Raw genomic sequence first — 22,493 nt, 5'->3', positions numbered from 1 at the left:
AAAAGAAAACAAAAACAAAACAAATAAATACGCATCCGAGATCTTTCTTTCGGAAAATTAATTTAAAAAAAAACAAGTTTTTTTTAACTGAAAGCGAAGAGCGATATTAAAACTTAAAACGAACATAAATTATTCCATACATGAAAGGGGCTGTCCTCTCCTCAACCCCTCGCTCTTTACGCTAAAGTTTGATCCTTTGTTCTGATTCTAGTTTTTAAAACAATAAAAACTTTTGCGTAAAGAGTGACGCATTGAGGAGGGGACAGCCAATATACGGGATAATTTCTGTTCGTTTTAAGTTTTAATGTCGCTCCTTACTTTCAGTAAAAAACTTGTTTTTTATTTAATTTCTGAACCTTTTTCAACTAATGCAGGCTCGAATTTGGCTCACTATGCTCGAAAAATTAAAACAAAATCACCATATTAATTTTGGCAGATCTATTCCAGATATGAAGGGTTGCCCCATCCTCAATACCTTGCCCTTTACGCTTAAGCTGCTAGCACTTTTAAAAAAGCTTCCTACTCTAATTAAACGACCTCCGTGTTTCAATTTTAGTAATCCGTCAAACTTTAGCGTAAAGAGTAAGATATTGAGGACGGGGCAACCCTTCATATATTGAATAATTTCTGTTCGTTTTTCAAATAATGCCGGTAAATCTGGCTCACCCTCTATGAAATATACCCCTGCCCTTACGGAAAGCTCCTCCGTGGAAATTTCATCCAACGTACAGTACACCGCCTACTCCCGTTGAATTCCTCCGGACAGTTCCATCCTCGCTGAGAATCCCCCCGATAAAATTGCTTGCGGACGATTCACCCTGAAAAATTCTCCTTAGCATTCTTTCATTTGAATAAGACTTTAATCACTAATTGGTTCCTCGATCACCCCAGAAATGAAAATTAATTCCCAGAATTCAAAACACGCGGAAGAAAGCCCCTGTATAATTCCCCCGGGACATCTCCCCATAAAAAATTGGGCAGAGAGAATGGAAGACAATTAAAACAATTTCGTATAGTTAATCTGTCAAAACCGCCACTGTAACATTTCTCCTGGAATATTCACTCCCCATAGAAGTCTACCCTAAGAACAATCCCCCCCCCCAACCAAAAAAAGAAATGACTGTATACTTCCCAATAACAAATACATACGTAAACAATGGGTCAATTTCATAGAGGCCTCTCCCCACGGACTGTGGGGGGTCATTTTACACTTAAGACATAATTATTTGTGATCTTTCAACTATACTGAACAAAATGGCTCTCTCAAAATTTTGATCAGATAATTTTGGGAAAAGTGGACGTGGTATTGTGCCCAGTTGCCGTCCAATCTTTTTCGTCACTTAAAAAGAGCACTAGAACTTTTAATTTCCGTTCGAATGAACCGTCTCCCGATGTTCTAGGACCACTGGGTCGATATGATCGTCCCTAGGGAAAAACAAAGAAAAAAACAACAAATAAACACGCATCCGTGATCTTTCTTCTGGGAAAAATACAAATCTTACTTTTTTGCAGATAGAAACTTGAAACCTATATAGTAGAATTGATTGAATCTGATGGTGTGGTTTTCATTATGATTCTATGACTTTTAAGGGGCGTTTCCCCGTTTTTTCGAAAATAAGGCGAATCTTCCCAGGCTCATGACCTTTGGTGAGTAGGATTAAACTTAATGAAACTTATATATTTGAAATCAGCGTAAAAATCTGCTTCTTTTGATATATTTATTGGTATCAAAATTCGTTTTTTTTTAGAGTTTTGGTAACTATTGAGCCGGGTCGCTCCGTACTTACAGTCCGTTACCACGAACCGTTTGAAAATGCAAAATTCCACATTTTCGAAAATGGGAGCTTGAAACCACCACAGTTGGGTTATCTGATACGCTGAATATAATGGCTTAGATTTTCATTAAGATTCCTTGACTTTTTGGGGGTTTCTCCCCCTTTTTCCGAAAATCAGGCAAATTTCCTCAGGCTTTTAGCCTTTGATAAGTAAAATTAAACTTAATGAATGTTATATATTTTGAATCAGCATAATAATCCGATTCTTTAGATTTGTCTATTGATATCAAATTATTTTTTTAGTGTTGCGGTTACTATTGAGTCGCGTCACTCCTTACTTACAGTTCGTTAACACAAACTGTTTGTTAAGTACAGTTTAATATATAATGTTAATAATTTCAATTCGTAGAAAAGCTATTTCAGCATATACACAAACAGAAATTGAACAAAAGTATGGACACAATTTTCCATGACAATAAAATAGTGAATTTAGAATATAATAAGAACAAGAATTAGCTTATGCAAGATGTTAAACCCAAAGCAAGCGGAAATCACGTGGAATAAATAAATCATCGCATGGCTCAATTTTGAGTTCAAAGACACTTCCTCTGTCTCCAGTGAATTCCTGATCCGAAAAATCTGCTTTGGAGTTTGAAAGCCCTTCAGCTTGAATATCCTTCCCAATATTGGCAAAATACTTGCCGAAAAGGTCAGCTATTATAAACTCATCGTTCACAAACTCGCCCCCTATTGACAAAGAATTGGTTTGTAATTGTTGCTTTTTTTCTATAATCTCATTAATCACCATCCACGTATTTTTTGAATTATCTTTACTGGGGGACAATTTATTTGCGAAATATTCTTTTTTTGCTTTCCTTCTCTGTGAGTTTACATGGTTCCTAGCTACTTTAAAATCTCTTAGCATGCTTTCGCATCCAGTATTCAGATAATTCTCATAAAGCGTGTTATTTAGTGCAGATGCCTCAACTATTTCTTTAATGATCCAGGACTTCCTGGGCTCGCATTTTTCCAGCTTTACAAGTGTAAGTGGACATGTTCTATCATAAATTGGCAGAATAATAGACATCAGACGGTCAAATGCACTTGAGACATTATCATTCATTTCTAACTTAACTCTTCCCCAAATTTTCTTAGATTTTCGCTTTTTAGCACCCGGGTCTTAATCTTTTTAGCCGCGTAATCAATTTTTGACCCGACACATACTGCACCTACGACAGGTAAGTGACCAGCATGGCTATGATTAACTTAGAACCACCAAAATATTATCAATAATTGTTTCTGACTGGCTAGTTGTATGCCTATGCCTAGACTAACGGAAAAAGATCATTAGTAGCCATTAGGTTAGAAAAATCAATATTTTCTTCTCTTAAATCAAATAAATCAAAGTTAACATCACTCATACAAATGAAATCGAGTCGCTAACGAGACATCCCGCACATTACCTCCTCAACTCCCCACAAAAAGTCCATCCAACTAGCAGATGGGAGCTTATACACAACATAGGAAGTAATTCTCCCCCCCCCCAAATAGTACTTCTATTCTTAAACTGTCAAACTTACCTTCAATCCAAACATCAACATCTGTCCTTACTTGATAATTTAGAGACTTCTCAATCAGACAAGCACTACCCCCCTCAGTGGCGATGTGCAATTTTTACCTCTAAATTATCATCCGGAAAAGAACACACCGAAAGAGAGAGAGAGAGAGAGAGAGAGAGAGAGAGAGAGAGAGAGAGAGAGAGAGAGAGAGAGAGAGAGAGAGAGAGAGAGAGAGAGAGAGAGAGAGAGAGAGAGAGAGAAGTTTATTATTAAATGTACTTACAGTCCATTACCACGAACCGTTTGAAAATGCAAAATTCCACATTTTCGAAAATGGGAGCTTGAAACCACCACAGTTGGGTTATCTGATACGCTGAATATAATGGCTTAGATTTTCATTAAGATTCCTTGACTTTTTGGGGGTTTCTCCCCCTTTTTTCCAAAAATCAGGCAAATTTCCTCAGGCTTTTAGCCTTTGATAAGTAAAATTAAACTTAATGAATGTTATATATTTTTAATTAGCATAATAATCCGATTCTTTAGATTTGTCTATTGATATCAAATTATTTTTTTAGTGTTTCGGTTACTATTGAGTCGCGTCACTCCTTACTTACAGTTCGTTAACACAAACTGTTTGTTAAGTACAGTTTAATATATAATGTTAATAATTTCAATTCGTAGAAAAGCTATTTCAGCATATACACAAACAGAAATTGAACAAAAGTATGCACACAATTTTCCATGACAATAAAATAGTGAATTTAGAATATAATAAGAACAAGAATTAGCTTATGCAAGATGTTAAACCCAAAGCAAGCGGAAATCATGTGGAATAAATAAATCATCGCATGGCTCAAATTTGAGTTCAAAGACACTTCCTCTGTCGTCAGTGAATTCCTGATCCGAAAAATCTGTTTTGGAGTTTGAAAGCCCTTCAGCTTGAATATCCTTCCCAATATTGGCAAAATACTTGCCAAAAAGGTCAGCTATTATAAACTCATCGTTCACAAACTCGCCCCCCTATTGACAAAGAATTGGTTTGTAATTGTTGCTTTTTTTCTATAATCTCATTAATCACCATCCACGTATTTTTTGAATTATCTTTACTGTGGGACAATTTATTTGCGAAATATTCTTTTATTGCTTTCCACCTCTGTGAGTTCACATGGTTCCTAGCTACTTTAAAATCTCTTAGCATGCTTTCACATCCAGTATTCAGATAATTCTCATAAAGCGTGTTATTTAGTGCAGATGCCTCAACTATTTCTTTAATGATCCAGGACTTCCTGGGCTCGCATTTTTCCAGCTTTACAAGTGTAAGTGGACATGTTCTATCATAAATTGGCAGAATAATAGACATCAGACGGTCAAATGCACTTGAGACATTATCATTCATTTCTAACTTAACTCTTCCCCAAATTTTCTTAGATTTTCGCTTTTTAGCACCCGGGTCTTAATCTTTTTAGCCGCGTAATCAGTTTTTGACCCGACACATACTGCACCTACGACAGGTAAGTGACCAGCATGGCTATGATTAACTTAGAACCACCAAAATATTATCAATAAATGTTTCTGACTGGCTAGTTGTATGCCTATGCCTAGACTAACGGAAAAAGATCATTAGTAGCCATTAGGTTAGAAAAATCAATATTTTCTTCTCTTAAATCAAATAAATAAAAGTTAACATCACTCATACAAATGAAATCGAGTCGCTAACGAGACATCCCCCACATTACCTCCTCAACTCCCCGCAAAAAGTCCATCCAACTAGCAGATGGGAGCTTATACACAACATAGGAAGTAATTCTCCCCCCCCCAAATAGTACTTCTATTCTTAAACTGTCAAACTTACCTTCAATCCAAACATCAACATCTGTCCTTACTTGATAATTTAGAGACTTCTCAATCAGACAAGCACTACCCCCCCCAGTGGCGATGTGCAATTTTTACCTCTAAATTATCATCCGGAAAAGAACACACCGAAAGAGAGAGAGGAGAGAGAGAGAGAGAGAGAGAGAGAGAGAGAGAGAGAGAGAGAGAGAGAGAGAGAGAGAGAGAGAGAGAGAGAGAGAGAGAGAGAGAGAAGTTTATTATTAAATGCAAGACAATACAAAATACAATTCAAAATTGAATCACAATACACTTATTCCCCCTCGAAAGGGGGAATAAGACAGAACAATAGTTAGGGTGCATTTCTTTTTTTGTGTAAATGTTTTGGTGTGTGTTTCGGTATTTTTTGATTGAATTCTTGGGATTTTTTCATCTGCTCGATAGGAAAAGACTGTTCTTGCTGTATCTAACCTATTTTGTTTTGAAAAGTTTTATTCCTCTTATTCACTTTAATACTTTTGTATTTGGTTAGGTGCTGGGGTACTGTCAATGGCTAATTCTGGACCCAACACTAACGGATCGCAATTTTTTATAACACTGGCGCCTACTCAGTGGCTAGATGGTAAACATGCCATTTTCGGTAAGGTTTAGTTTTTTATTTCAACTTACGGCATACTTTTTTTACAAGCACAAAATCTGAATTTATATAATTGGTAAGTGTCCGTAACTCCCAGTCAATCACTAATCTAAGAACGGTATGCTTAGCAACGGGTACCTGATGGGGGTATTTCCCATTAAACAAAAGAGGTCTCAGTATGTTTCCGATCCTCAAAAAAGAGTATTTTTCACTTGAGAGATTGCATACAATCAGTGAGTTGTTGATGAATTGTATAAGTAGTTTGGTAAGTATAACCTTTTTTTTTGTCTCACGGCAAGGGGGTTGAGTTGAAACTTTCAGAAACTTTCTTTTTTTGGGCGGGGGGGGGGGGGGGAGGAGTAATATATGGTTTGGGAAAAAAGGTAATTTTCAGTTTTAGGGAAGGGGGCAAAGAAATTTTCTGTGCATCACAACAGGAATATATGCTATTTTTTTTTCTATGCCTGTCGCCCGACAGTTTCTTTGGCTAATTGCTGAATGATCCGTACTGACACAATATGCTCCATCCAGAGCAATGTTTGAATGGTTTTAAACGTTAATTCTTACCCCTCCGTAAATGTAGAAAATTGCATTAGAATCTTTATTTTGACTTAATTAGTGCATTTATACTCGGTTGGGGTATTCTGAAATGAGTAAAACACCAATCCCTTACCCAGAAACAAAATCATGGCTACCTGTCTAAGGAATATAATGTACCTGAGCTAATGTCCTATGGTGCCGTTTGTATTTCTTAGCTTGATTTTTTACTAAGATTAATTAAAAAAGAACTTCCCAACTAGTTTTTCAAATAAAAGTAAAGAGCCATAATGAAACTTAAGACGAACTGAAATCACGTTTTATAGTATAGTTTTACTTGAGATAACAAGAAATTACTATAAAAAATAATTAAAACCCAAAATGAACGGAAATTGAAACGAACAGTCGCATAAAACATAAATATGGTAGGTGTTGAAATAGATGAATAATAAAATCCTTAAAAGTGGTAAGAATTAAAATGAATGCTCGAGTCAAATTTAAAATGACCAAAAATTAGTATAAACTGGAGTTTGGCTACTGCCCTCCAAACTGGAAACATTCTAAAGTGTATTTTGTCACTTGTGTTTATTGAATACTATATGTATTTTTAACAGTGTACTTTAATTTTTCAGAATTTCGATGAAAGAAGGGAAATAACTATACAAATCAAGATGACTTGAAACAACTAATGAAAATGAACTGAATGTTTAATATATAATGATATAAATTCCTGGCAATCAAAACAATTCAAGATTCAATATATTATCTAGCAGTGATTTTTTTCAATGTTTTAATTATAAAAATAAGTTCAAAGTATATGCTATAAAATATATATTCCTCTAAACATTAGCCTACATGAAAGTTCACACTGATTATCCTAGCCGTTCTTGAGATATTTCGCATACGCCCTTTTGAGAACCTGGATACAAATAGTTTGTTTTGATTTATTTCAACATTCCCTGAAAATTTAAACTTTATACAGTTACCGTTTCTTAGATGTTGGGTCATCGTTCTGACAACATGGATGGACGTAATATCTTTTGATTTAGTTCAATACCCTCCTTATCATTCCCTGTAAGTTTCCAGTGAACGCCACTAGCCGTTCCTGAGGTTTTGTGGATAAGCCCTTTTGATAATTGAGATGCACATATGGTCTTATATCAAGCTCAATCCCTCTCCCAACAGTCTCTTTAAGTTTCAACCTGACACGTCCTTTAATTGCTCCTGAGATATTGTTAATATACTATTTTGACTACGTGGATATACTTTAGTGTCTTTTCATTAGTTCGTCATTCGAACCCATATTTCCTGAAAGTTTCTACCTAATAAACCTAGTTGCGCCTGAGATATTGCAGATACGCCCCTTTTTTAAACCAGGATTTATTTAATATATGTAAGTTCAATGCTCCCTGTAAGCCGTTCCTGGAATAAATACAGATGTGCCCTTTGACTTTTATTTAGTACAACGTCCCCCTCAACATTCTCTGCAAGTTTTTACTTTAAACCCTTAGCATTTCCTGATATATTATAGGAACGTTCATTTGAGTACCTGGACGCTCATAGTCTTTGGTTTAATTCAAAATTCCCTGAAAATTTCCTAATTGAATTTAATAATTCAACATTTTAATTAACAAATAAAATTTTTCAATTTAGGAAGCTACTATTTTTGATTTAGGAAAATTAGGATATTGGGAGCTATATTGATGACAGTGGTCAAATATGGGTCTGAAGCATAGGCGCTTCGAAAAACGGATGAAGATTTGCTAGATGTTTTCCAGAGAAATTGTCTACGGGTTGTTGTGGGTACCGGCTTACTGAGCGTATTTCAAACAGTGACTGTACGATAAAATGCGGTTCAATCCCGCTTTCTAGGGCTATAATGAGAGAAAGGTTGAGATGGCTAGGTTACGTTCTTCTGATGAAGGATGGCCAAAGATTGTCCTTTTTGGCCAACCATATAGGGCTAAGCGGAAACCAGGTTGTCCATGGATAGGGTGGGAGAATGTCATAAAGAAAGATTTAATGGAAATGGGAACTTCCTGGGAGGGTATAAAGAGAGAGACTTTGAATGGATTGGGATGGAGGAGCGTTCGTAGCTGTGTTGGCATCATGCAGCTTGTGCTGCGGTGAGTTGTTAGTAGTAGTGGTAGTACTAGTTATAGGACTGGTAGTTGTGTTAACAGGAATAACACTAGTACTAGTAGCAGTAGTAGTACTAATATATTGCCTTTTTGTCTGTTCACCAAGCCCTATAAATTTCAAATTAACACAATTAGCTGCTGCTATGATTTAGCTCAAATTTCCCCTTAGTATTCTCTCGAATTTTCGCCTTCTTACCCTTAGTATTAGTATTCTTACCTTATAATACTAGTATCATAATAGTAGTAGCAGTAGTAATGTCGTAAGAATAGTTGTAGTAACGGTAGTAGCACCTGTATAAATAACAGTAGTAGCTTGTGCGTGTTGCTGCCTTCTGGTCAGTTGAACATCCCTCTCATGATGTCTTGGAAGTTTCAGCTTGATACCATAAGCCGTTCCAAAGATATTGTTGATATGCCTTTTTGGCAATCTGTATGTACATAGTATGTATTGATTTAGTTTAACTTTCCCCTCAACGTTTCCTCAAATTTTCACTTCAATATCCTCAGCCTTGGTAGTACTCACTACATAAGCAGTAGTTGTGGTAGTAGCAGTAGTAGAAATTGCAGTTGTCGTTGTAGTAGTAGTAATAGTAGCGTGCAAATATTGCTTTTGTTGTCAATTGATCAATCCTCTCATAATTTCCTGAAAGTTCTGAATTAATGCACTTAGTCATTCTTGAGTTACGCCCTTTTTACAACCCGTATATACATAATATGTATTGTTTTAGTTCAACACGCCCTTAAACACTCTCTCAAAGGTCCACCTCAATGCCCTTCGTCTATTTGGACACTAAAGGTCAAACATGCCCATCTTTTTCAATAACAAATAATACGTAAACAATGGGCAAATTGCATAAATTATAGGGTTTGTCGCGAAGGCTGTTTGGGAGTTTGACATTCCCAGAGATACAAGTACTGGATCTTACAACTATGCTGAACAAAATGGCTATTTCAAAATTTTTATTGGACGTGTTTGGAGAACTGATGGGCATGAGAGGGTGCTGGTTGCCCTCTAATCTCGTTTGACTCTTAAAAAATGCTCTAGATATCTTAATTTCCAATCAAATGAACTCCTTCCGCCGTTTCTACGCAACTCATTTTATACGAAGCGACTTTTTGCGCTGCCTATGACATTACTGATGCACCCATTTGACAACCAGCATGCGCTTAGTTTGTTTTGATTTTATTCACTCCTCTCAACATTTCCTCACCTTAATATCCTTTCTAGAGACCCGGGATAAAAATGGTCCCTTTCCTTAAAATTAACCCTCTATGCGAACAATTGAGAACTTGTATTACTTACAACCTATGCCCCAAGGGTTGTGGAAGTCATATCATTATCGTAGGCATAGTTATTTGACCTTTTGCTTGTTGTGAACAAAAATTACCATCTTCAAATTCTGATTGGATATGTTTGGGGAAGGGCAGCTAAAAAGGGCGTGGAAAGGGGTCAGATGCCCTCAAACCCCCTTTTAAAAATGACATTAGAAAATTTAGTTTGTAGTCGAGTTAGCCCCCTCCGAAGTGTCCGTCACCACCCCTTCCATATCAAATGGCTGTTGAAAAAATAATTAAAAGTAAATAATACAGTGTAAGGCTGATGGCCCTTCACTAGAGGCAACATTAGAACGTTGCCTCTTAAAATATGAATCCAAACTTATGCAATGTCATGATTCTTGGATAAGTTAAAAATTTGAATAAATTTCATCATAGCTAAGGTATGAAAAACGGAAAGTTATCTCTTTCCACGGGACTGCACGTAAATGCTCGTTTTTCGTAAGTCTGTCGTATATGCACACAATTTTCGTGCTTCTTAGTCTTCCTTAATTTCGTCATTCGTGTCTCAGACGAACGCATATTGATTTTATGAAGATTTTCTTAGTTGTGACAATTGATTTCAAAGCCTAATGGCCACCAGATTAATTTCTCATCGTTTATTTTGAATTTTCTCGTTACTTTTAACTAGATTTCTAAGCTGGAAAAAATCGTGGAAAATCGTGTTTTATGTTTTAAAGTTGTTCTTGTTCTAAATGAAAAAGAAGAACAAATATGCACATTTATTATCCAGAAGCTTTTGTTGTCAGTTTTGTCTTTGTTTTTACTTCTTTAGAAATTCCCATTGAGTTGCTTTTGTTTCCAGCCTGCTATTCATTATTCAAATGTATATTGCTTCAGTGATTCTTCGAAGAGATAAAACATGAAACAAAACTGCTTAAATCACTCTGCAAAATTTGTAAACAATAAATTGAGCAGAATTATTATTTGACGGTTGTTGAAACATTTGTCACACCAGAAAATATTCTTTAGAGATTGTTTGTATATGAAACAAGTTGGCCTTGTTCCCCTTAGGAAATGGGAGAGGCTTGAAACTAGTGGAGACGCCAAAAATGCAAAAGAATTGGTTTTATTCAATTTGAAGAAAACATTACCGTTTTTGGCACACATATTTCATTCATTTTGGGGCTTAGTGGGAGGATGGGTCCCAGAATTATTTTTCTGCTGGAACAAAATATGCTATTGACGTAACATTGTTCCAAATTTATTTTAAATTGGGTTCTGCAAACAGAGCGTCAAAACGCTCAAAAAACATTTACGGTTCGTTTTCTACGGTTAAGTTTTTGGTATATAATTTTTCAGATGACGTGCAGACTCAATTCAGCAACGGAAGAAGACAATACTAATGTCAACCTGTAGCTGGTATTCATCTTTGTCAATATACCAAATTAGTTTTTCAGATTCACTAAGTTTTTTTTTTTGTTTTTTTTAGAAAGAAAAATAAGTTGAAAAGGTTTTTCAGAAAACATGAATTTTTGCGACAAGCCTGCGGCTTTGATTTACACCGAAAGTAAAAGACACTTGCGTCATCGTATCCATTATTTTCAGATCTATTCATATTATTTAGATGTTTTCTTAGAAAATAATATAAATTTGCTCAAAAAAAGGGGAAACGTCACCGCTAGATAGCTTAAACTTCAAAAACCATTCTAACAAATGTAATGCAGAGTATGCTTATGGGGTGGGTGCAATGCCTGTGGTGTGGGTGGTAAAATGAGTTATATGTAAGTAAGCAAAAGCGGGTTGCTTGCAAAATTTGAATTTTAATGTTATTGTTCAATCGTGTTATTGAATCCGGTTGGTTTTGTTTAGATAGCAAAAGGAATTATTCTTTTTTTTTATGTTCCAAGTTGTTTAGCCTATGTGTATATCTTTTATTATTTTTTCTTAGTGATTTTTCTTTATTTATGCGCACTTTTCCACTCGATCCACGCTGAGTACTGAAAATGTAGCATAGAATCCAATTCTGATGGCGGAATCTGGTTTATTTTCCTTCTTTTTTGTTTTATATTTTGTTTTTATAGAATTCCAGGGAAGTTTTTGGGATATTTGTTTTATTAGCTTACTAAATGATTAATATACCCGGCAATTTCCCATTTAGCGCTCTTTTTAAGTATGAATATCGCCACCGTTGCAATCGAATCTAATGCCCGGATGCAGCTTTAGCCTGAAGACTATGTTGCTGACTTTGTTGGTTTGGACTCTTTTTGGGCTTATTTCTCATCAATAGTTGGCTCATAACGCCCGTTAAAAAAAAAAATGAAATCAACAAACATGGTGTTTAGCCCTAAAACTTATTTATTTAGCCGTAACTAGACATTTTGGGGATAGGATAAAGATTCCGTAGTGACAGTAGCGATTCTTAAATTTTTAAATTTTATGGTGGAATGGACGCATACAATCTGTTTCGAGGTTCAACCCAGTAAGGTCTATTGCTCCCACGCCCCCAAAAAAGCAACTGCTATTGATTGGGTGGGCCAGTGAAAACCCTATCCCCCCTTACCGGTGTCGGACTCTTCCTTCCCCAACTATGCTCTCTTGCTTAACGTTCAATGCATTGAATATCTAAAAGCCGGTATCCACTCCTTGCTGGACATTCTTCTATCAGATTTCTCTTTGTTTCGACGGTCATATTGATGTACTAATGTGTAGGTAGAGTGTGTTTAACGTCTAATGAATTAATTCTACGAAAAAAGAACCCTCCAAATATCAATGTGATCGTTTGTTGCTGTTTTCAATATTTTACATTTCTAGTTTTTGAATTTTAAATTGACTTCTACACTGTACCCAGTACAAATTTACTAGCTTTGATCGTTTTCTCCTTTATATTGGTCTTGTTTCGTGTTATTTTGTGTAAACAGGACAAATGGCAATGCTGCTTTTAGAAGAGCTCGATAGGTAGTCATTTCATTTTCTTTTTCCTTTTTATGTTTATACTTATTTTAATTGCAGCCAAAAAGAAAGTACAAAATAGGTACCTTAAAATTAGGTACTCTTTACTTTCATAATAACAACGTAGACCAGAAATATTCCCGGAACTAAAGAGGGATTATGTATCAATTTCTACCTTCACCCACCTACCTTAGAACTAATGCTGAATTTGTCGGAAGGCTAATGAGAGTTAAGATTCTTTAGTATTAAAATGTATCCTTTGAGGCTCCTTCCCCTCCTTCCTAGCTACAAAACGTTCAGAGAAACGAACATCCTTACTATGGATGTCTCAAGTTCCCATCTGCAATTTTTTTTTTGCCTGAAAAGATCACAAATGGGTTTTTCCTTTTTTTTTGTTTTTTTTTAGTTTCCCCCTGGGATGATCATTTCGAGCCATGGATCCTAGAATATCGGGAGAAGGCATATTTGAACAAAAATTAAAAGTTAGTCCACTTTTGGGTCACCAAACAAACTGAATGACAACTAGCCCCCCCCCCCCACGTTGCTTTTCCCAAATGATATAAGATTAAAATTTTGATATAGCAATTTGGTTAAGCATAATTGAAAGGTCAAATATAACGAATATCCCTCTGGAGATGACATGACCCCCCACATGCTCCTAGGGAAGGGTCTTTTTCCCCACATGCTCCGTTGGGTCTTTTTCAGTTTTACAATTTGCCCATTGTTTGCATATAGAATTTTTTTAACATACACAATTTTCTTGAGGAAGTTTCCTTGGGGAGATTTTCCGGGTAGCCTTAATTATGTACAAGAACAGGGATGCTCTTGAATTTTTTCTTTGTCTTCTTCTAGTTTTGTTTTGTAATTCAGGAATATATTGATTAACGTATATGCTCATCTTGTAATGAAGTAAACCAGTGGCATTTACTTACTTGTGGTATTATCTTTAAATTATCTTTGTCGTATTTTCTTAGTGGTGACTTGTGAGGTCTTCGTTTTTTTACCTGTAAAATATTTCTTATTACGGAAAGTCATCAATAATATTTAACAAAGTTATCTGCGCTTACTTCCGTATAGGAGCGAGAGAAATTGCTTGTCTGGAATTCTTTTTGTTCTTCTTTTTCATTTTTTTTTAATTCAGAAATAAATTGATTAACTGTTTCTACTTAGCTTCTACTTAAAAAAATACTATATTTTAATTTAAAAACTGTGTTACTTAAGAATCTTCTTTTCTGTATATGTATACTTTGCTGGTAAAATGCGAGCTAAACATATTTTTTTTTTAATTTAATCATTTAACATTTCTGAAAGCCATCAAGAATATATCAGTAAATTACCCCCGCCCGAAAAAGAAGCTTGAGAGATAACTCGGTGTTGTTCTTGACTTTAGCGTCGTAGAATACCGGGAGTTAGTAACAAAACAGATTATGCACCGGTAAAGTGCCGATTTCTACCCTTTTATGATGATAATCAAAATTCTCAAATCAGATGTTTACTACATCATAACCTAGAAAAAAATCAATCTCCTAGGCTATAAAACGATTATGGTTGGTAAATTTTACTACCATGACTTCCAGTAGTCGAGCCAGTGACATGAAATTACTTCTTCATTGCTTAAATTTACATAACCCTCTCTTGGGTTTCTATGCCTTGGAACCACACAACTTTTGAGCAAAAAGATGGGAAACAACGCCGTCTAAAAAGGAAAAAGAAGGCCTGAAAATATTTAAAAAAGACGCCAAATGTGGGCCGACCCTTAAGTGGTATACTGTACGACAAAAAAGCTTGTTTCTTGCGTTTGGGCAAATATATACTAGGCCATTTTACCCTAGATCTTTCTGTGCCTCCAGAGACGCTTAGGGAATCAAAGAAGAGTCGCCGGTCGTCACTCATTGCTGCGGCCACCCAGGTATCCCTCTATTCAGGTTGAAGAAAGGCATTGAGATTTGAGAGGTCAGTTCTGTAGTTCCTTCGCAAGGTGTTTCTGAGGTGTCCTGTTCTTCTGGTGCCACATGGCAGCCACCGGAGGGTGGTCTTTAGCAGTCGAGTTTTAGACATGCGAGTCACATGCCAAGGGTGTCTCCACTTCCAATATTTGATGACTTCAGTAAACAGTGGCTGAGGCATCTTCTGTCGTACAGTAGCGTTCATTACTTTGGGTCCAATGACTATTTAGAATGCTCCTTAAACACATATTTTTAAGCACGAGAATTTTCCTTTCATGGTGTTAGTCTGAGTGCCAGATTTTGGAACCATAGTAAAGCGTCGAAAGGACGTTGCTGTTGAGCAGTCTCAGTTTGAGTCTGCTGGCTGCGCCAAATTAGAATCAGTTTCCTGTATTTGCCTGGCTGATTCTAAGCTTGGCTTCTCTGAGGTAGGACCTGGTTATGTAAATGGTGCTCTCCCTAAATACTCGAAATCCATTTGCTCAATGGTCTGGCTTTAAAAGCATAGGTTGAGTGGAAATCTAGTTTGGGCTATTCTATCTGTTTTGCTGGCATTTATTTCTAGACCAAAAGGTTCGGAAGCGTCTCTGAACTGATTGAGCCATTTCGGAAGCTTTTCCTTACAGGTCTCTTGGAGACTGATTTCATCTCCCAAGTCAACATCCCAAGTCTCTTATTTTCTTCCTGGATTACCTGACTGTCTCTGAAGAACACAGTCGATGATGAGGATGAATCACATTGGTGATTGCACACGATGAAATGGAGGCCCTTTCGTCTTAAACAAATGGCCGAATTGTTTTTCTATGTTTATATTGTTTTTTTGTTATTTGCTTCTGAAATTGTTCCCTAAGCTTCCAAGAGCTCTTGCAAAAAAACCTACATGCCGCAAAGTAATCAAAGCCAGCAATGTTGTGTATCTTCTTTTCAGTTGTTTTCCCATCTTTATATTGTTTTTTGTTATTTGCTTCTGAAATTGTTTGAGTTAACGCTGTTTAACAACCCTGTTATTGCCAGAAAAATGGACTATTCATCGTGCCGAATGAGGATCAGAAATTTGCTTAGTTGAGTTATGTCAGGGAACCTGTAGAAACATCGAGAATTTCCCCAGGAAGCCTAATCTAAGACAGGCTATCCAAATATAAGAAATAGGAAAGGACATATTAAAGACAAAAGAAAAGAGACAGAGACAGATAGAGGGATGAGAAAAACCATGTAAAAACGCGAGAAAGAAAGAATTAAAACGAAGCTTATAAAGGACAGTATGTGAATGGGGATGATGAGACAATTAAGCAGAAAACGAGGAAACAAGAACAGTAGAAACGACACGCGTAAATATATTACATGCCATGGAACCATTCTTACGAAACAAATTTATTTGCAGTCAATTTCTTGATTGGATTCAGTATAGTTGGTATTTCTACTTCTTTCTTTATCATTTCTGCAATAGTTGTATCGATAACTTTCATAAATTAGCCCTTCTTACTCTAGGAAATATTTTATGTTTCAATGCAGAGTATTTAGTCTTTTTAGCGAGACGCCACGTTTCAGTTTGGCTGAGTTATTTAGAATATGGAGACATATTTTTTTCTCCAAAATTCTTCAACGGTCATTCATGGGAAAATACGGAAGTTTTTTTTCTGAATTAGTTTTAATTATTTACACGTATTCTCTGATAGATTGTATTTTATTACAGGACGTATTGAGTCTGGGATGCAAACTGTCAAACGGATGGGAATGGTTGAGACAGACTCTGGTGATAGACCGGTCGATGATGTCAAAATTCTTAAAGGGACAATTAACATGCTATGATTTTAACGATGCTTCTGTTTTAAACAATAGAATTTGTACGTTTATATTTGAATCGTTTGTAGAAGACTTAAGAGCGACTTTTAAGGTCCGGGATCTGCTGCCGACTAGTAAATTGAGGTTTTATTTACGCATTGCTACCTGGTGCTAATCTTAATATATTTATAAAAAAAAAAAAAATTCTGAGGTTGATAGGAAAGAAGACTAAATCCCCTTTTTTGGGTGTATAACTTGTGCTTGATTTCTCCTAATTCATTCCCTTGTCCTAACAAGCTGTGGCTGAGTAGGTCTAAGAAAAATTTAACCAACATCAATAGTGATGGCAGCTAGTAATTAGTAGTGGCGTCAACTGAAGGTAGGGCCAGGGTAGGCATGTCTCCCTCTAGGCTTTGCTGGCCCTCTACTCGAGATTGTGAAAAATACCTCTCGAGGATTATTGACATTTTTCAAACTATTTTTTCAAAATAGTTTGAACAAACAAAATAATTTTTTCAAACTATTTTTCCTTTGAAGAAACGACAAATTTTCCGCCTCTAGGTTAAAAAACACATTTTGCCACCACCCCTTTATATTTTTATGAATTGACGCCACTGGTAATTAGGCACTCCTAAATAGTGATCCCCAGATTTAATCAATTAAGGCTATATACAGCAATAAATGGGGCCCGTGTTGCTTTACATGACGTAGATTTTAAACTGTAAGTATTTTTCTTAGACTTAAAGTTCGTGTTTAGAGGCTATTCGTAAGAACTATAATGTTAATTCTGCTGTATTATTCTGAGGTACACTGTTCTCCTAGTTGGTAGCTATTACTTAGTAGCTACGATGGTTTTTCTTTTAGCTATAGCAGGAAGGGGTTTAGTTTTGACTAGAATTTCCCTTGTAAAGCTTTTTTACCCCCTTTCCCCCATTTTTAGGATTTCTAGATAATAAAATTGTTTATCCTGGGAATTGGACTAGTTACCACGTTCTTTGTGTTTTTGGGTATTTTAGCCAAAATTATTGGCTCTATATTCCTTGCAGTATATGGCTACCGAGAAACAAGTGGAAAAACAAACATACATCCCGTTGGGTTGAGGTCGCTCGTTTAAATAAAGAAAATAAAAATTAAATACAAATTGAAAAAACTGCAGATAAAAACATACAAAGATTTAATAGATTTTCTTCGGAAAGAGGTCTCAAGGCACCAATCAAAACGTGTTCAATTCTGGGTAAGATTCATCGGATGCAACAAGCCTTTCTTTTAATGTGCTTCTGAATTTTCGACTTCTACCGGTAAAATATCCTGAAAAAAAAAAAATAAAAATCACCTAAAGCACCAAAAGCAAGATTAAAAATCCCCTAAATACGACGGGCTGTCTTTTTTCCTCTCTAACTCCATTCTTTACGCTAAATCCTTGGCGTAGCGGGAAGACGTTAGGATTTTATCTCTGTTCTTTTTTTTTCCCGCCAGATGAAAAAGAAAATCGCCAAAAATCAGGAAAGGTTATTGAATTTACTAAGAGGAACTTCAATTAATTAATTAATTAATTTCCATAAAAAAAAGCTGACTTGATTCTGCTATTTTGTTAATTTATACCATGTAAATTTGGAATTGGTAAGTATGCATGAAAATTTTCTAATTTTAGATCAATTCAACTTAGCATTTAAATTTTAAATTTAAATTTTCAATTTTAAATTAAATTTAAATTTAAATTTAAATTTTAAATTTAATCATTTAAATTTTCTGGCGTAAAGGTACTGCTACTTATAGGATAACTTTCATACGAATTTTTCAATAGCCAAATTGATTAATTTCTGTTTTAATATTTTTCAAGATTTTGCGTCAAATCAAAAGGTTGACTCTAAACTTCTCGTGGTCGGAGGGGTTGGTTAACGCCAAGTAAAAGGGGTTGTCATCGATTAGGCTTTCTAGTTTGTTTATTGGGTAAATAGAAATGCCACATAAAAACATGCTTAAGGTTAATATGCTCTTTGTGAAGCATGTGTTTTGCGAGGAGCCTACACTTCTAGCTTGTACCAAATGGACATCATTGGATTCATTTGTTTCAGGTTTATCCATTCGCTAGGTGTTGCTTAGACTCATTCTTAGAGATTGATCTAAATATGCTTAAAAAGTTATGAAATTTCATATTGTCAGACAATTGACGTACTTTTGACGTATTTCTTTGATTTAACAAAAAATCGAAATCCTTTTTCCAAAATAGAATTCTGTAGATAGATAAAGCTGACTTCATCAGCTATCGAAGGGCAGGAAAATTGTCTTGTCGCGCTGGAACATTGAGACCATTGTAGTGTAGAAAAATAGCATTGCAAAAACTTGCAGAAGGAATATAAACGTTAAGCATTCCTTCACACACAGAGGTGGTCTTAGGGGGGGGGGGGGGTCGGGGAGGGGATGAAGAGGGGGCACTTGCCCCGGATGCAGAAATTTTAGGGGCGCAAAATTTCAAATAAAAAATCTAACCGTTAAAATTGTTTTGTAATTTTTGTAAGTCTATTTTTAGTAAAATAAAGTTGAGGGCGCAGTTAATAGAAGAAAATAATTAAAAAATATTGATTAATTAATACATTAAGTTTAAAAGCAAAAGAAATAACTAAATAATAATAATTAATATGATTAACAATTTAAAAAATAAATTAAAAAATGACTCATTAGTTAATTAATAAATTGAAAATAATTTTGTTAACAAATGGAAATTTTGTCAAAGTTGGCCTGAAAATTTTGTGAGAGACGGGGTGGGGGCACTAATCAAGATTTAACCCTGGACGCCAGAACATCCACTGTTTAAACACAAAAGCCAACACCTAAACACTTGTGCTTTTCCCCACCAGGAGATTGAAACATAAAGATCGATTCCAACATCCTATCTTCTTTTTCAATCTCCTTGATTATTGGTATACACCTTATTGATCCGTCAATTAAATGTATATAGTTTCACGTAATGATCTAATCGTCTTTCTTGTTGTTCATTCCAATTTTCATAAAGATTACCTTTCTGGGTCGAAGCCAATCGAGGAATCGAAGAAGAACATAAGCAGCTCCTACAGGAAGAAGGAATATTTTGCCAGCAATTGGACCAGTGCCATAATACCTACAGAATAAATCCAACATTTTCAATGGCTGCTTTATAGCAATTATAAATACATAGAACTAAAATGATTTTATAAGAAATAACTGTATACACGATTTGTTTATAATAACGTAGCAACACCAAATGGCTGAAAAGATGGAACAGCTTAAATAAATTACATAAAATAGAAAAGAATTCCTAGACATTTATAACGGAAAAAGGTGACATACTAAATCTAAATCCATCCTTATAGCCATTGAAATCTCCTGCTATTCAAAATATTATGTTGAATCTAGACTAACCATCTGCAGAATTAGTGCCTCTAATTCGCCATTTTCGCAATCGCTAATGAGTATGACGAACGGATGCCCCACTTCTCTCCCCGTGAAAGGGCTTGGGCAGAATCACAAGTTTTGACTACAATTTTAGTTTTGAGACGAGATCACCGTTTTATCAAAAGAGAACCAAAAATACATTTCATATTTTCAATAGAAAAAGTAATTTTGAAGTTTTTTTTTCAAAATTCTTTTTAAATTAAAGAGTAAAATCCATTTTAAAATTCAAGTTTCAAAAATTAAGCTTAAATAAAAAATGCTTCAAACTTAAAATCAAACTAAAATCTACATTTTTTCTTTGAAAGTTTATTTTCTTTTTTGAAGATTACTTTTCTCAAGTTTCTATTCTAGTCACTTTTTTTTTGGTTTTGAAATATTCTTTCTTGAAATATAAAGTAGTGATTTAAAACTGATTTTAAATCAATGTAATGAGGAGAAGCCGATCACGTCTAAGTTAGGTACCTTGACCTCAAGACTTTAGATTACCAAGGGCAGTAAAAATTAAATCTGATTGCTTGGGTCAGTGGAAACTTACACTACCATGTGTATCTCACAACATTAGAAAAAACTTGAGAATAAACTTTGAATGCTATACTTTTAATTTCGGGTATTTAATGTTCAGTTTCAATTTTAGGAATTTCAAAATTTGTTTATGTTTGGATTCTAACAGACGAAAAGCTTTGCCAATTTCAACTAATTAGTTTTGTTTATTTATTTCACGCTTGAACGTGGCAGCAATGGCAAAAATCTTGTTATATAGTAAATTGCGTTCGAAGTGGGTCCAAGGGGGCAAAAAATGTTTTCATTTTTAACAACTAAAAATAGGAAAAAGAATATCTTAACTTCTACCATGCATTCAATTATAAGGGATAGAAAATGTATTAATATTAAATGACTTAATCAATACGTCCTTTTCTGACATTCAGACATTCGCTGAAAATTTCGCTGGAAAAAAGAAAACCGATAGAACTTTGATGGAGCTATCTTCTTTCTTTATTTTTTTAATGGACAATTTCAGAGTTCATTTTACAGAGTTTTGAAGCCTTTTTTTGTTCTGCTTTGCTTAAGAGAATTATACTAAAGTTTACGTAAGCAAAGAATTGACGAAAGTATATTAGAAGCTGCAGTGCAAGGATTGCGGTCATCCCCCTCCCCACTTTCTTCACCATTGAAGAAGGATCACGGAAACAAGCTGACTAAAATACGCATTTTGTGCTTCTTATTTATTCTTAGTATTGTAATTTACTGTCAAAAATCACATCCAGCTAGATCGCCAAGTATACCTATACTACTAACTCGCCCATATATTATGGCACCTCAGGACAGTCCACTGGCTGTCTCGTGCCACTGGCACAGCCCGCTCTTCCTCCATCTCACCCCGTTTAAACTTCTGCTTTAGGCATTACCGAAAAAAATCATTTGAGGTTTTATACATTTTTTTTTATCTCAACTAACTAACATATAATGCAGCCTTCTCTTGAAATGTATCTGGGCTGCTATTAAACAGAACTGTTTTAGATATTAGATCCTTGTCTATTTAAAGGGCTTGCCTACGCCACATATGTCACTTTTTTATGATACAGACGCTGAGGAGATAAAATCACTTCGTTTATAAAGAGTCGTGCTTGTCACTTCATCGAAAGTTAGATTTTCTCCAAAAACTGTCGTTGAAATTTCTCTGAAAAATGTTTAGAATATCTTCTGCGTCTTTCTTGAGTTCCAAGATTTCCGCACTACCCTAGCGGCACTCATTATTTTACCTTAAAATACTTAAAGCATCCTTCTGCTCTTCCATTTTGCTAAAATTTGCGTAAATATCTTTTATATTTACTACTTTACTTTCTTTGTCTTTCCAACTACTGGGACTTTTATTGTGTCATTGTAAAATGTTTACTTTCAACTTTCATCCAGTTTCTATCTTTCCTTTTCATTTTTGTGTTACTGACGTGGCCTAACAATAGCGATAACTTGCATGACAAGACAAGTTTGAAAGTATCTGCCTGTGAAAGCTCTTTTCTAGAATAAGGCTTTATCTTGTTTGTTCAACTATTTTATTAGCTACTTTTAGGTTATGGCTGTTTTCATTACGAAAGATTACTTAGGGCAACACTTTTGAACCTTTTATGTCGTTAATACTCCTACGACTAGCAGTTAGTTAAAGCACCAAGTCGCCTCAGGTCAAAATGGCTGCAAAGGCTCATTCTCTTCCCCCATCTGTTCAAAACTTCGCTCTTTACGCCCTCACATGAAGTTTCAGTTTCCTTTAATTCCTTTATTATTACCTCTTCTCATCCCATTCGGAGATGGTCGTCTTTTTTTTTGGCCCCAGATAGATGCCCAGATTTCTTTTCGAAAACGTAAACGTGGCCTTACCACGTTAACTTTCTTTCATTATAGCGCTAGAAAGTGGGATCGGCCCACCTTTTCACACAGATTATTGTCTGATATACGGTCAGTCAAACAAGGACGTGAAACTATCCTTGGAAAATTTCTCTAGAAGACGTTTCTTTTTTTTACAGCGCTGTTTGTAGTGACGGTTTTGATTGGGAAAATTTGTTAAAGGTCCACTCTAAAGTCACTATGAGGCTGTACAGGTAGGACTTCCTTGCGGTAATAGGGACGGAGGA

At 35.4% G+C, this 22,493-nt stretch overlaps 2 protein-coding genes across 4 annotated transcripts in view; one reads left to right on the top strand and one right to left on the bottom strand.

The window, feature by feature from the left end:
* Positions 1-16,507, top strand: part of LOC136028488 (peptidyl-prolyl cis-trans isomerase-like 1) — a 30,609-nt gene extending 14,102 nt beyond the window's left edge. For all 3 annotated transcript variants that reach the window (XM_065706340.1, XM_065706334.1, XM_065706344.1), the window contains exons 4-5: positions 5,697-5,804; positions 16,346-16,507. In XM_065706340.1, coding sequence (XP_065562412.1) covers positions 5,697-5,804; positions 16,346-16,461 — 224 coding nt within the window. In that variant the 3' untranslated portion in view covers positions 16,462-16,507. The remainder of the gene's footprint in view (positions 1-5,696; positions 5,805-16,345) is intronic.
* Positions 16,508-17,528: 1,021 nt separating this feature from the next.
* Positions 17,529-22,493, bottom strand: part of LOC136028475 (phosphatidylinositol N-acetylglucosaminyltransferase subunit A-like) — a 68,720-nt gene continuing 63,755 nt past the window's right edge. Inside the window, exons 9-10 of the mRNA XM_065706318.1 lie at positions 19,453-19,552; positions 17,529-17,742 (exon numbers count right to left, since the gene is read on the bottom strand). Coding sequence (XP_065562390.1) covers positions 17,701-17,742; positions 19,453-19,552 — 142 coding nt within the window. The 3' untranslated portion in view covers positions 17,529-17,700. The remainder of the gene's footprint in view (positions 17,743-19,452; positions 19,553-22,493) is intronic.

This window comes from Artemia franciscana, chromosome 1 (assembly GCF_032884065.1).
Source record: "Artemia franciscana chromosome 1, ASM3288406v1, whole genome shotgun sequence".
NCBI lineage: Eukaryota > Metazoa > Arthropoda > Branchiopoda > Anostraca > Artemiidae > Artemia > Artemia franciscana.
This window is presented reverse-complemented; position numbering and strand designations above follow the sequence as displayed.